This window comes from Trichomycterus rosablanca, chromosome 9 (genome assembly GCF_030014385.1).
Source record: "Trichomycterus rosablanca isolate fTriRos1 chromosome 9, fTriRos1.hap1, whole genome shotgun sequence".
In the NCBI taxonomy this organism is placed as follows: Eukaryota; Metazoa; Chordata; class Actinopteri; order Siluriformes; family Trichomycteridae; genus Trichomycterus; species Trichomycterus rosablanca.
This window is the reverse complement of record NC_085996.1, coordinates 8,915,860-8,931,759: the sequence shown is the minus strand read 5'-3', so window position 1 is coordinate 8,931,759 and position 15,900 is coordinate 8,915,860. Positions and strand designations below refer to the sequence as shown.

Sequence of the window (15,900 nt, the reverse complement as noted above, 5' to 3'; positions counted from 1 at the left end):
ACACCCCTCACATTTCTGCAAATATTTCATTATATCTTTTCATGGGACAACACTATAGACATGAAACTTGGATATAACTTAGAGTAGTCAGTGTACAACTTGTATAGCAGTGTAGATTTACTGTCTTCTGAAAATAACTCAAGACACAGCCATTAATGTCTAAATAGCTGGCAACATAAGTGAGTACACCCCACAGTGAACATGTCCAAATTGTGCCCAAATGTGTCGTTGTCCCTCCCTGGTGTCATGTGTCAAGGTCCCAGGTGTAAATGGGGAGCAGGGCTGTTAAATTTGGTGTTTTGGGTAAAATTCTCTCATACTGGCCACTGGATATTCAACATGGCACCTCATGGCAAAGAACTCTCTGAGGATGTGAGAAATAGAATTGTTGCTCTCCACAAAGATGGCCTGGGCTATAAGAAGATTGCTAACACCCTGAAACTGAGCTACAGCATGGTGGCCAAGGTCATACAGCAGTTTTCCAGGACAGGTTCCACTCGGAACAGGCTTCGCCAGGGTCGACCAAAGAAGTTGAGTCCACGTGTTCGGCGTCATATCCAGAGGTTGGCTTTAAAAAATAGACACATGAGTGCTGCCAGCATTGCTGCAGAGGTTAAAGACGTGGGCGGTCAGCCTGTCAGTGCTCAGACCATACGCCACACACTGCATCAACTCGGTCTGCATGGTCGTCATCCCAGAAGGAAGCTGACGCACAAGAAAGCCCGCAAACAGTTTGCTGAAGACAAGCAGTCCAAGAACATGGATTACTGGAATGCCCTGTGGTCTGACGAGACCAAGATAAACTTGTTTGGCTCAGATGGTGTCCAGCATGTGTGGCGGCGCCCTGGTGAGAAGTACCAAGACAACTGTATCTTGCCTACAGTCAAGCATGGTGGTGGTAGCATCATGGTCTTGGGCTGCATGAGTGTTGCTGGCACTGGGGAGCTGCAGTTCATTGAGGGAAACATGAATTCCAACATGTACTGTGACATTCTGAAACAGAGCATGATCCCCTCCCTTCGAAAACTGGGCCTCATGGCAGTTTTCCAACAGGATAACGACCCCAAACACAACCTCCAAGATGACAACTGCCTTGCTGAGGAAGCTGAAGGTAAAGGTGATGGACTAAACCCAATTGAGCACCTGTGGAGGAGTTCAAGGTGTCTAACATCCACCAGCTCCGTGATGTCATCATGGAGGAGTGGAAGAGGATTCCAGTAGCAACCTGTGCAGCTCTGGTGAATTCCATGCCCAGGGGGGTTAAGGCAGTGCTGGATAATAATGGTGGTCACACAAAATATTGACACTTTGGGCACAATTTGGACATGTTCACTGTGGGGTGTACTCACTTATGTTGCCAGCCATTTAGACATTAATGGCTGTGTGTTGAGTTATTTTCAGAAGACAGTAAATCTACACTGCTATACAAGTTGTACACTGACTACTCTAAGTTATATCCAAGTTTTATTTCTATAGTGTTGTCCCACGAAAAGATATAATAAAATATTTGCAGAAATGTGAGGGGTGTACTCACTTTTGTGATACACTGTATATTAAAAAATGACACATTGGGCCGCTCGGGTGGCGCAGCGGTAAAGTATGCTAGCACATCAGAGTTGGGGTTTTGAATACATCATATCGAATCTCAGCTCTGCTTTCCGACTGGGCTGGGCGGCTGCATGAACAACGATTGGCTGTTGTTCATAGGGTTAGGGGTAAAAAGTCAGATCATAGGTCCTCATAACTGGTGCAACTGCGGCCCCTGCTGGCTGACTGATGGCGCCTGCACAGGGCTAAGGAATAATGCTGATGGGGGTGTGGCCCTCCGTACACAGTGCCTGTCAAGTGAATGAACTTGACTCGTGTAGGTGAAAAATGCAGTCTGTACTGACTGTACGTTCCAGAGGGGGCGTATGTCAGTTGAGAGGCGTCCTCAGTCAACGGTGAAGGGTCGAATCAGAGGACGCATTCAGGGTAATTGGACACGACTAGATTAGGGGGGAAAATTGGGGGGGAGAATAAATAAACAAAAATAAAAGTCATTGTACTGTTTCTAATTGGTCAAAGATTGTTTTCTACTGTCCCTTGTTTAGAATTGGGCTTGTAGTATACATTTTGCCATGTTACCACTTTGATCTGTGGCTAAAACATAAAAAGCTTTAAGCTACCAGTTCATGTTTATGCACCGGACATGAAGGGCAAAGAAGTGTGTTAGAGGAGAAACGTCCTTCTGAAGCACAATCAAAAATCAGGAGTGATTCTGGAAGTGCACATCTGGCTATTAGAGCGAAGAGTGTGTGCCATTTGGCACAAAACATGCCACGTTCAGTCACACTGGTTAATAAAAGAGACAAAGAGGGACGGAGGAAGGGTGGACAGACGGGCGAGGGACGCAAGATGAAGAAATGTAAACTGTATTATTTTGACCTTAGATTATTATTGCACTAATTGCACAGTGACTAGCATACATTTCTTTAATTACTTGTGGCAGTCCATTCGTTTTGTAGTATCAAGAGGTGCCATATACAGATGTCAAAAAATTACGTACATATAAGGCAGATATATATACATACATATACATATACGACATATGGCCAAATACATGCTAAACAACCCAGCACAAATAAATAAATCAAATAAGAAGCCTCTTATTTCTTTAATTCCTTAATATTAGATGATTAAGCAATAATTAGTGGCTTTTTTGAGCTCTGTTAGACTTGAATCAGTCCCGTGCAGACCTTTTATACTCACCCTGTTTTTTAGCAGGTGGGTTTTGGGACATTACAAATCAAAAGTAACGTCTGTTTATGTTGCTGTAGGTGCTGGATGATCATTTCTGTAAAAACTAAAAAAAATCCATCACTTTCTCACTTTTTGTTTTATCTAATAGTCAAACCCCAGTCATTCATTCATTCATTTATTTATTGTCTGTTTTACCTCTGCTTTATCCTATTCAGGGTCACGCTGGGTCTAATTTACTGGGCGAAAGGCAGGAAACACCCCAGACAGGTCACAGTCTATCACAGGGCAAACACACACACACAGGGCAACTCTAGTAGCTCCATTTAACCTGACTGCATGTCTTTGGACAGTGGGAGAAAACCGGAGCTCCCGGAGGAAACCCAAGCAGACACAGGGTGAACATGCATAATCCACAAAGTATGACCTTCTTGCTGTGAAGTGCTGCAGAGATGGTTGTCCATTCAACAGGTCTGCACATGACTTTTGGTGCTCTTTTATAGTAACCATTGGGTTCTTTTTAACCTAACTGACCAGGGCCTTCTTGACTTGTGCCAAGCCTCTTTTTGTGCCTGATTTTGTGGTCTTGTGTAAAAAGCTCATATCCCAGGTGGTCTAACAACCTGGCCATACGTGCCTAAAGGAGGGAGGGAGGTCGACTGGGCTTCATTACTGTTGTACAATGTGACTTGTGGTGTCTGGTCAAAACACCTGCATTTGTGAGGTATTAATAGCATCCAAAGTGTGGCTGTCCATACACTGTCCGGTTCTCTGTGAGAATCCGCCATTGGCAGGAGAAAAGATGCAGCCGGTGAATATGCACGTCAAAAGCAGGGGGGCAGTAAAGGGAGTGATATAGGGAAATTGGGAGTGATTCGCTTTTGAGAGAGAAATTCGGCAGAAATAAAAACTGTACCACAATATTTTAGGGTCAAGACGCCTGCATGGTGCATCCTGTGGTCCTAATGCTACATTTCTTTAATCAATTATCAGTGAACTCACTCACACATTAGGAAATCTGTCTCACAGTGTGCAGTACATTTCTTATTTACACAGCCAAACACACACACATGCTAACACCATACTCCTGCTCAGTGCCAGATCTGAAGATGCTGTGAGGCCTGAGAGTAATGCTGCGATCCACAGGATCCGACACACACATAGAACATCTCTGCTTGCTGCCAAAGCTGAGATTAACACCATGTTCTTGAGGAGTCCAATACACCACAGGCAACACACACACACACACACACTTGCTCATCTCATTCACCAGTTCTTAAGATCTAATGGAACTGAGGAGCGCACACACACACACACTTGCAGAAGGTGTGTGTGTATCGTACCGTAAAGAACCACCTCAGAAAGAGCAGGCACATTGATATGACTACAGAACTAATGTTATTATTCCGAGGCCTGAGGCATGCCCACACACACACAGGCGATGTGGACAGCTGCGGTCGGAGACACCTGCAGTGGTAATGAGTGTAACGTGTGTGTGAGTGTAAGTGACACTGATGATGTAGGTGAAACACCGCCAGAGGCGCAGCCTCCGCCGCTAAAACCTTTCTGACAGGGTCTTCACAGCACAATGACAAACTTTTATCACCCTGAAATCATTTTTAGCAATTTTTATATATAGGTGGCAGAGACCCTGACACGTGACATTTCAAAGCAGCACGAGGCCACTAACAGAGTTCCAAAGAGGACGAACAGTGGGTGCCCAACTTGTGTGTGTTTTAGGAAACAATCTCAAAAGTCAGAGCAGTGAATGTCAAACATGGACTTACAGCAGTAGCAAAAAGGAACAGTGGTCACTGGAAGCTGGATGCCACTTTACAGGAGAAATGAAATAATAAAATAACCCAATCGAGGCGCCCAGGTGGTGCAGCGGGATATTCCTCTAGCACACCAGCACAGAGATTCTGAACACCCCGGTTCAAATCTCGGCTCTGCTACCGGTCGGCTGGGCGTCATCTAGCGGGCACAATTGGCAGTGCCTGCAGCAGACACAAAATTGACCAGTAGTCTGCTGGGTGGGAAAAGACCGGACTAATTGGGTGGGGTCTTCAAACGCTGTGCAAGGACCCTGGTTAGCAGATAGAGGCGCCTGTGCTGAAGCACGGGCGTAAGGAAGGGGTCCGCTAGGACTGCGCACACGTCGAAGAGCACATGAGCACCAATATGGCATTAACGAGTCTTGGGCACCCAACAAACTGTCAGTGCTTTGTGTTACTCACCACTCTTTTATTAGAACAATAAAGAACCATCACAAAACTGCTGCCAAGTTGAAATCATACAATTAATTAGTTATTATAACATTAACTTTCTACCCCTGTTAGCAATTAGTGTAGCTGAAACGCCTGAACTCAATTTTTAAAAGTGGTGTCCAAAAACTTTTGGCCATACAGTGTATTAGGAATCTTGCTGTTCTGATGGAATCTGCAATCATTCGGTTTGCTGTGCATCTCTGAGCGATACTGAAAAACCTCTGCCACATCCGCACCATGTGATTGACAGCTTGGCGTTACCATGTTTAGGCTAATGACGGCCCCTCTGTTAACCAGCAGCCAGAGAGCAAAATGTGCAGGTTGCACCAGGACACCTCAAATACACAACAGCACATTTCATATTCCTATTATCAGTGTCCAGTCTTCACAACGCTCACCCTCACGCTTCACTCCCGCAACCTTCCGATCAGAGCACGCATCCCACAGTACAGTCGGCTCATTAAGGTGTCTGGAAAGCTTCACAGAGGAATGACTCGACGCAGGGTTGAGTAAATGTTTAATACAGCTCTTTACAATTATTCAGTCTCCTCAGCTTTAAATCTGGTGTAGTGTGTGTGTGTGTGTGTGTGTGTGTGTGTGTGTGTGTGTGTGTGTGTGTGTGTGTGTGTGTGTGTGTGTGTGTGTGTGTGTGTGTGTGTGTGTGTGTTGTCTGAGTGTAAGGAGTCATGACAGTCTTTAAGAACTGCTGTTTTGCTCAGTTAGGCTCAAAAATGGGAGACAACATTTTTAACCTCGGACACACACACACACACACACACACACACACACACACACACACACACACACACACACACACACACACACACACACACACACACACAGAGAGAGAGAGAGAGAGAGAGAGAGAGAGAGAGAGAGAGAGAGAGAGAGAGAGAGAGAGAGAATAGTTCTACATTCACATAAAACTGGATAATACAAACCCCATAAAACAGTCGATACCAGAATATATATATACACTGACCAGGCATAACATTATCACCAGAGCCATGGGCACGTGAGCATCAGAACTGGACCACGGAGCAATGGAAGAAAGTGGCCTGGTCTGATGAATCACGTTTTCTTTTACATCACGTGGATGGCTGGGTGCGTGTGCGTCGTTTACCTGGGGAACACATGGCACCAGTTTGCACTATGGGAGGAAAGCAAGCCAGCGGAGGCAGTGTGATGCTTTGGGCAATGTTCTGATGGGAAACCTTGGGTCCTAAATCTTGCAATTTCTTTTATTTACATTTATGTACATTTATTTCTGAAAGTACATCTACTTCATTCCCAGTTTAATACCAAAGCCTCAAGATTAGTTTATCCAACTTATCATGGATTAATTTAACTACCTACAGTCTCCAGGTCAGGGCTGAGGTTGGACCAGGTCAGGGCTGAGGTTGGACCAGGTCAGGGCTGAGGTTGGACCAGCGGCACCAGAAAAAAAAATTGGTACTTGCTCTCCGTACTGTCCTTTATTGCAGATCAGAATCTGGTAGCGATTATATTATAACATTGTTCAACGACTGATTCAAACCTGCAGCAGAAGTCGTAACTCATTCTGTATTTTTATTTTATTCAAAAGACAATGGCATGTTATTGTTAAATATTCAGTACATTTTACACTAGTTCCTCTATATACACAACAAGTAAACATCATGTCGTACAAAGAATTTTCAGTCTCTCTATCTCACACACTTACACTTTTCTTACATAATTACACTCCTGCAAGGTTTAGAGGACGTCTGATACAAGTGTAAACCATAAACTTTTTACATTTATATCCAGCATACCACCAAGAACCATTAACGTTTTATAATTTATTAAAAGCTTAATTTTCAGATTAAGTAACAGGCTCACCACTCACAACTGAAATCATAACGAGTTAATTAATCTAAAGAAATGTTGTGCGTTTTGCACTCTAGTGATACTGTAGAGCATAAAGCAAATTGTGATCTTAACTTAGGATTTTTTGTACATAGTTGTGTTGTAGAACATTTTGTATTTAGTGATTTACTTTGATATCAGTTATATAATACTATATGGCTGAAAAAACAGTAAACAAAAGAACAACACTTTCAAAAAGAGGTTAGGTTTAGGTTTTTAGGTTGAAAGGTCTTGAGAAAACCTACAGTAGTTTCATATCAGAGTAAATTCTTAACTGTTAGCCTTATTATTTGTTTGACTTATTTAATGTAACCTTTAAGAAAGATTGATTTAGTAAAATAGATTCTGAGTTGTGGGCTATTTAATGATACAGTTTGGTAACTGTGATATGGAAATAGAGATTTATCTGAAAGTTGTGGGTATTGATGGTTCTTTCCACTCAATTCTACTGCTACTCACAACTACACAGTGTTACTAAAACTACAGTGTTTATCCTTTTCTACTTGTTTAAAATATTTTAAGAAAGAGTGTATTATTTATTTTTTGCTTTTGTGTTCTTTAATACAAATGAAGCGAGTAAAAGACTTGATTATTGCTTATAAAAATACGCTGATGAATTCTCAGTTCTGATTGGCCAGTAGGTGTCATTTTTGACTGAACATTTGAATCATTTTATTTTAAAGAGTCATATGTTGTTACAACTGATACAAAAAGCTTTCCAATCAGCTTAAAGAAAACAATATTGAAAAAAATATTAACAGTAGTTATAATTCTGATAAGGTTTTATTCCTTGTATGTGATAGAATTAAATAAAATGAGGTTTTGGTGACAGACTCAGACTTTAACACTCTTCTGCCTACAGTATTTTGATTCTAGAAAGTTTTACTGCTTCCACTTTATCAAACTTCAGCTTCCAAGTTCAGAAGCTTGTAACCAGAGACCATGTCCTCAATTTACTCCCAAGCAGCACTCGAATATCTTTTAGGATTTAGGATTTTAAAACTAATCTTTAGACTTTAAGGATTACATTTCAATTACTCATCCTGAAATCCATTTCTTGTATGAGTGCAGAGACAGAGTGGATAAGGGTCAAACGTGTAACAGTTCAGGGTCTGAGCTTGATTCTTCATCCAGTTCTGATCATTACAAACAAATTGGCCTTGTTCTAGTGCCAAATAAATACACATATATCTAATCATTTTAGTAACTATTTAAGGACATCAAGTGTAACATTGCACAGTCATTTCCTGACGCACGACTTTAGTTCACTCACTGTAATAACCTCAGCAATTCATCTTAAACTGCGTTGTTGGGTCCCAATGTTCTTCAGGTCATGCTTGTAGTAGATAGTACTGCTCTTAACCACTTTTGTGGGACAAATAAATAGATTTTTATCAAAACAACTAACAAACTGACATGACTTCTTACTCCTACTGAATCCTTATTAAATTAACTGTTATAATTCTTTATAATAAAGTGATTTTATGATAGAACAGTTTGAATAGCAAATTTGTCCGTTACCCAAGATGTAGCCAATCCTCCAAAACATTCAGTTCTCCTATTTGCATCGATGGGTTTGATTTTGGGGTTAATGAAGTTCTTGGGAACATGCTGGACAGTGTGAAGCTCTGGGGCTTGATGTGAAGTGTTAGTGATGTTAGTGAAACAAGGATTCACAGTGCACAGTGGTTCTGGTGCAGCACATTAGTTAGTCATTGTGAAAAACCACTTCCTGGTTCATCCTGTATATTGCAGAGTGTAAGTTTAGACTGGGTGCACAGAAGACGTCTGGTATGTAGCTGGTCAAGATGAAGTCAGAAAGTCTGGTTCTTCTTCTCACACAGACACACAGGGAGTGTTTGAGACAAACTCAGCTCTCAGATCAGTCGCTCCATTAGAAGATTGATGTGTTTATTTAGGCCAGTTCATTTGAGCAAAGAAGGGGTGCGATTTTATATCCTCCACTCCACCCACTCCCGCACCCAGTCTTTCTACAGGGTTGTACTGGAGCAACTGGAGAGGACAGAAAATATACCAAAACCTGTAAGCTGGACGACTTTTACATGTGTGCAACTTATTATAAATAATTATTTAACTTTGTACTAATCAAGAACTAAACACTTTTTATTTAGACATCTTTCAGGACTCAACATCAAATATTTAATTAAGTTCATTTTTGGGTGGCATTTAAACGATCCTCTAAGGTCCCTTAATCTGGCCACATTTCAGGCAGCATTATTTGTACCTATTTCTGTGCTGGCAGTGCCAGGATTCAATTTAGCAGAACAGAATTCTATAATATGGATTAAAAACATCAAGTGTCTCTCCGTTTGAGGACTACGTTACAGATGTACATGCTTTCAAATTCCATAAATATTTTACATTTGTTTGTGTAAGAGTGAAGATGTGAACACACACCTGCTCCAGCAGAGACCTGGCCTCCTCCGACACAAAATCAGGAACGTTCAGAGACGTGTGTCTGCTGATACCAGCGGGGTGGCACTGGTGAAGTGACTACCCACACAAACACACACACACACACACACACACACACACAAGTTTAAAATTACTCACAAAAATCAGTAGCAGTCCATCTACACTATATAAACAAAATATTGGGACACATTTTCTAATTAATGAATTCATGTGTTTCAGCCACAACTACTGCTAACAGGTATAATAAATCAATTATATAAATTTATAAAAGTGAGATGAAAACATAAAACAAAAAGGAGAGAAAAGAAGCAAAACTAAGAGATGCAGCAAGAACAAATAAACTAAATAAGAATAAAATATATTTGGTAAGAAAGAAAAAACAAGTTTATCTAGCTGAATAATTAAAACTGTCGCATCCTAAAAAACTAAAGAAAAATCATGCACTTAATTTCAGTGTTTGTATTTTAGAAAAGGACCTGATTGAGAACACTTACCTTTCCTGTTAGAAGCTCATAGAGAAGTGCCCCCAAACTCCACCAATCACAGGCTGCCGTCTCCTCCAAGATCCCGCCCACCTCTAAATGATTGACAGAAAGAGAAAACAAAAGGGTTTAATGGTTGTGTAACAGTAGGTACAGTGTTGTTGGGTTTAAATATGTTGTCCTCCAAACACACTTCTGACCTGAAGAGTCAAACAACACAGTGTGGGTGTGTGTGTGTGTGTGTGTGTGTGTGTGTGTGTGTGTGTGTGTGTGTGTGTGTGTGTGTGTGTGTAAGAGAGAACAAGTGAATGTTTGGCGGCCTGTGCGTGTGTGTAGACACACACAAACACACACACAAAGAGACACGTATAAACACACAAACACACACACACACACACAAGGAAAGAGGAACAGAAGACTTTGTATTCATTATTTACTAATTTACATAATCAAACTGTCAACTATTACCTTAATGAATACATTACACAAACACACCCCAACACAAACACATCAAAACACCTTAACACACACACCTATATAGACACCCCCACACTTACATTTACTGTACATTTACATTTTCAGCATTTAGCAGACGCTTTTATCCAAAGCGACTTACAGAATGAGCGGAACACGATGAGCAATTGAGGGTTAAGGGCCTTGCTCAGTGGCAACTAGGTGGTGGTGGGGCTTGAACCGGCAACCTTCTGTTTACTAGTCCAGTACCTTACCCACTGAGCTATCACTGGACCCACTCACGCTCATGTAACTTTTCTTAGCACTCGTGTACCAAGTGTTCAGAAGGGAACAGATGAACAGAAAAACACACAACACACCCTGCACAAAGCTCGGCTTCTCTCCAAGTGCAGTTAACCATGAACAGGTAATCCTTACACACTCGCTCACTCACACGGTTCAGTGACCCGGCTAAAGGCCAAACACACCACAACAGACGCAGAAAATAAACAACATTTATAAATCTGGCATCCAAAATACCACACACAACAACTCTCCAGATTCCCTTATTTACTCAAACCTAATACACCATTTACTCAGCTGTTCATCCTGATCAGGGTCAAGGTGGGTCTGGAGCCTAGCTGGAAGCACAGGGTGCAGGGTGGAAAAACATTCTGAATAAGAACTGAAAAAAAGTTCCTAAACCTTTATTAATGAGAACTAAAACAAAGGGTTCTTCAACTTTTCTCAATGAGAACTTGACAGAAAGCACTTCTGACTCTGGGGAATTCTGGAGAGTTCCCCCAAAAGGTTCTGGAACTTAAGTGAAAATGTGTTTTCAGTCTCGTTGTTTGTCTCTATCAGTGGTAGGAAGTGTGGATGAAGGTGGTTGGGGGGTCATTTTCAAGCCTTAAGGGCTTCAGCGGGAACACCAGATGGCCCATGAGCCCCTGGAGCAACGGGTCTACTAGAGCAATAGCCTGAAGCTACAGAAGCTCCACACCCAGGCTGTAGGAAGGTCTTACTGCTCACTTACAGTCGAGGTTAAAAGCACGGCGAAGGCTCGGCGGCTCCTGCAGGCGCTCCTGCAACCGAGCAGCGCCGCTTCACACTGGAGATGTTGTGACAGCACGATGAAGATGATCATCGTCAAATCCAGCCGGCCTGCACCTGCGTGTGTGTGTGTGTGTGTGTGTGTGTGTGTGTGTGTGTGTGTGTGTGTGATTGCTCAGGGTCATATCAAGCACACACAGAAGTCTCTCAGCAAGGTCGAGTGTCATCACAAAGGATTAATGTCCAAGAGACTCCAGGGAAGGAAAGAATATTATACTGCAGAACAAACCAAAGACCATGTGTGAGAGAGAAAGAGAGAGAGAGAGAGATGGACAGTGAGAGAGAAAAAGAGAGAATGTGTGTGAAAAGAGAAAGAAAAAGAGCCTGAGTATGACAGTGTGAAATAAAGAGTGCAGAAAAAAGGAGATAAGAGAGAGCAAGAAAAAGAGAGTTTAGGAGAGTGGAAAAGAGAGAGAACGGGATACAGAAAAAGTGAAAGAAAAGAGAGAGAGAGAGCGCGAGAGAGAAGGCGAGAAAGAGAGTAAAAAGAGAGTAAAAAGAGAGAGGATGGGCGAGAGCAAGAGTTAGGGTTTTCTTCCAAGAGGATTATAAAAGTAAAGCACTGACAATGGACAACCAGGCCTGTCTCACTTTTGGCATTCCATTTCATCCAAGGTCTTGACAGATGTTAAGGTCAAAGCTCTGTGGTGGCCAGTCAAGTTTCCCTAGTGTCTCAGAGTTAGAGTTTGGACGCTTTACAGAGATAACCGTCCGTATCTGAGGGAGGAAAGGACGGCTGAGGACTCAGCTACAGTGACTCCTACCATCTGGTCAAGCACCGGCACAAGTGGTGGAGGAATACAGAAAGCCTAGAGAGTTCCTCTGTATGTGTTAAAGCTGTTGGTCTACAAACCTCCTCGACCTGAATGGATGCCATGACTGCAAGGGAGCGTAAGAGCACTAGGGATTTGGAGATGATTAAATTGGGGAAAATAAAATCCTTCTAATGGACCATTTCTATCTTGGTGGGAGTGGTCTCTTTCAGGATGACATCCCCTAACCACACTATATGCTAATCTTCACTCTATGCACTAGATTTTGAAACAAGACTGAAGGAACTGGCTTTCCTTTAAGAGCACTGGTAAGGTAATGCAATTATTTTGAGTGGCCTTGCTCACAGTCAGCATTCCAATTCGTACAAAAAGTCTTGAATAGGTTACAATCAAGGCTCTGTGCAGAGTTTTTAACGCCAAACTCAGCAATCCATTCCTTAATTAAGCTCACTTTTTACACAAAGGTATTGCATCAAGTTGCCTGAGGTGTTCTCGAGGCAACGGAATGACCCCACCCCAACCCCCTACCGTTACGTTAATTGGTTCGGACCTGCAGCATTTTGATGACTGAATCAAACTGATTTTGCCAGCTGTGAATCTTTTATAATGAGTAACGTGAGAAGGTTCCTGATTGGGCGTCCTGCACTCTGTCTGAAGGACCTGGATGTGGTTATGTGTCTGTGATGGTGTTCAACAACCATCCTATAGTTGTTCTGTGTCATTTGGTAGAGACTTAAAGTGCTTGTATTGCCTCAGCTAAAGCACTAAAATATAGTGTCAAACTCTTTCTATTCATCTGGTCCATAATCTGGTGTCAGGACGGCACAGTGATATAGCTGGTAGTGTGGGTGAGGCATAGAAACATGGATCCTAAGGACCTGAGTTTGATCCTTTCCTCCTGTCTGTGAGGAGGTGACCGTTGACACCATGACTACTTTTCTTCCACCCCATGAAAAGATTGCAGTGACTGAGACTCAAGTGAGTGTGTGAGCTTGTCACCCAAGAGCGTGTTGGCACCCTGTTGTTTTCCAGATAGCACTGGACCCAATGCGACCCTGACAAGGTAAAATGAAATGGTCGAAGAATAAACAAGAGAGTAAATGAACTGCCAGTAAATTTACTTTAATCTTGTGTGAGAAGGAGCGAGTTCCCATATTCCCCTCGTACGTCCAGGCTGGTGCGGTTTATTCTAACAGCCACAACTTCAAGTCACTAAAAGCCACTGGGTTCTGTTTCGGCTCCTGACGGGGAAGTGCCGCTCTCCTCAGACAGAGGCGAGTGGAGGAACAGGTGCGCTCTCGTACTTCCGAAAAGAACCGATCTATTGTCGCTGTGAGGAAGCAGCTAACGGCAGAACAAACCACAAGAGAAGTGCCTCAAGACACGCACATGCATGTAAGCCTTCACTCATGCAAAACACACACACACACATTTACACAAATTTCATCCTGCGTTCCCGTCTATGCAAAATTCTGGAACATTTTCTTGCGGGTAGCTCGTTATGTCTTGGGATGGTCGTAATGAAGTGTGTTTATTATACAGCAGCTCTCAGCAGGTGTCAAATTAACACTGAATCCAGTTTTCCACCTCCACCAGCTCCTGTTTTTCATAATTCTGAAATATGCAGCTCAGAGCCTCAGTGGCTCTTCGTGTACACACTACATGACCAAAAGTATATGGACATCTAAAAGCTTGTTAGACATCCAGTTCTAAAACCATGGGCATTAATATGGATTTGCGCTACATATTTATTTATATAACAGCCTTTATTCTTCTGGAAAGGCTTTCCATTATGGACAGATCATGGAGTGTGTCTGTAGGAATTCGGATATGATAAGAACATTTTTAACTGATTTAGGACAAAAAGGCTGTCTCGTAGTGACCTCATAACACCAGATACCATGCTTACTATGTGGCCTTCGCACTATGGTTTTTAGTGGTTGCGTAAGGTGGTTAATACAGTATAATGCAGAAGTTTGGGAATAAGCACATCTACATTTTTGGCATTTAGCAGACGCTTTTAGCCAAAGCAACTTACATTATTTGACAGTGTATTGTTTAAGCAATTGAGGGTTAAGGGCCTTGCTCAAGGACCCAACAGTGGCGTTGCTGGGGCTTGAACCAGCAACATTTCAATTACTAGTCCAGTACTTTAACCAGTATTAATGCTCATTAGTGCTTTAACCAGTATTAATGCTCATATTAATGCTCATTAGGCTACAACTGCCTGTTTAGTTTTAGTGCTTGCATTAGGCGGTCGGGTTAATATCATACTGCAGATGTTTGGGAATAAGCACATATTCTTGGAGGACCGGACATTGACAGTTTTCTTGTTTTTTTAAGTTCTCCTCTATGTTCTTCTATGTTTTTGGAAGTATGAGCTGTATGTAAGGACACAGGCAGGTACATTAGGCAGACTTTTGTTTAAGGTTGGTGTTCAGGCGTTTCATTTCAGTGTAACGCAATGTGTGTGTTGTAAGTGTACATCATAAATGTGTGAGTGTTTGAAACACATAATTCTGTTTACACAGATCACCAAAGAAACCGGAGAGGAAAAGACTCCCCAAACAAGCTGATATAATAATTAAACGATATCACTTATAATTCCTGCTCAGCATTTCCAAAATAAGAGTGAAAGGGCCCGTTGAGATAGACATCAGTACCCAGGGCACAAAGCTAATCCAGCATGAAGGAGAGAAAAGTTCAACCCTCAACTAAAAGTGAGCAGTAATTCAGTTATATGGCTCCCTCTAGAGGACAAAGCAGCACATGGTGATGTTTAAAACTGCCCACAGCCAGAGGAGACTGGAACGCATCACATTAACAGCATTTAGCAGACGCTTTTATCTAAAACGACTTTCACTTACCGTGGCTGAATATAATTTACGTATTTGAGGGTTAAGGAACTTGCTCAAGGGTACAACAGTGGCAACAAGGTGGTGGTAGGGCTTGATCTGGCAACCCACTGATTACTAGTTCAGTACCTTAACTGCTGAGCTACCACAACCAAATATCCAGTCACCTACAGAATTATTTAGTAGAATTAGAGGATTAGAAAGTTTTAAATCCTTAAAATAAGGTCATAAAAACATCAAACCAGCACTAGAATATTTCCTGTAACCCAATTTGTAGAGGCTACTACAATTTCTTTAAACCAAGCTTTATAAAGTTTACCGTATGCACAAGGACGCAGTAATACTGTACCAGTAAAGGGCCTTCCCTAAAATGTTGCTGCAAAGTTGGAAGTATATTATTGGCTTTACATAATTAGGAAACTGCTCTGAGGGGTCTGTGTAAAGGAGTTTAGGTGTGCTGAAGATGAACCAACCTGGAGCGCAGTACATCTTAGCAATGGCGGCAGGATCACATGACTCCTCCACATCAGTCCAGCTGCAAAAATAAGTCAACTCCACATGACCTGAAAGATTGAGGAAGAGTAAGAAAAAGTGTGAATGAGACAAATTCTGAACCTTAACCAGAGAGCCTGACAATCAGAACACTGCTAAAGTCAAAGGTTTACACACACTTGTGATAAACATGTACACTATCTGACCAAAAGTATGTGGACATCTGACCTGAAACAATTGGCATAAATATGGAGTTGCAAGTTTTAACAGGTGTCACTGTTTAGGAGAGTGTGTGTAGGAATTTGTGACTATTAAATCAAAAGAGCAATTGTGAGGTCAGACACTGATGGTGAAAAAAGGCCTGGTTCTCAATTAACATTTCAATTAATCCCAGATAGATTCT

The 15,900-nt window shown here is 42.0% G+C and overlaps 1 protein-coding gene across 1 annotated transcript in view; it reads right to left on the bottom strand.

Annotated features, from left to right (window-relative positions):
• Positions 1 to 6,565: 6,565 nt before the first annotated feature.
• rps6kc1 (ribosomal protein S6 kinase polypeptide 1) overlaps positions 6,566 to 15,900 on the bottom strand; it is a 31,195-nt gene continuing 21,860 nt past the window's right edge. Inside the window, exons 13-16 of the mRNA XM_063001119.1 lie at positions 15,479 to 15,568; positions 9,824 to 9,906; positions 9,312 to 9,407; positions 6,566 to 8,906 (exon numbers count right to left, since the gene is read on the bottom strand). Coding sequence (XP_062857189.1) covers positions 8,805 to 8,906; positions 9,312 to 9,407; positions 9,824 to 9,906; positions 15,479 to 15,568 — 371 coding nt within the window. The 3' untranslated portion in view covers positions 6,566 to 8,804. The remainder of the gene's footprint in view (positions 8,907 to 9,311; positions 9,408 to 9,823; positions 9,907 to 15,478; positions 15,569 to 15,900) is intronic.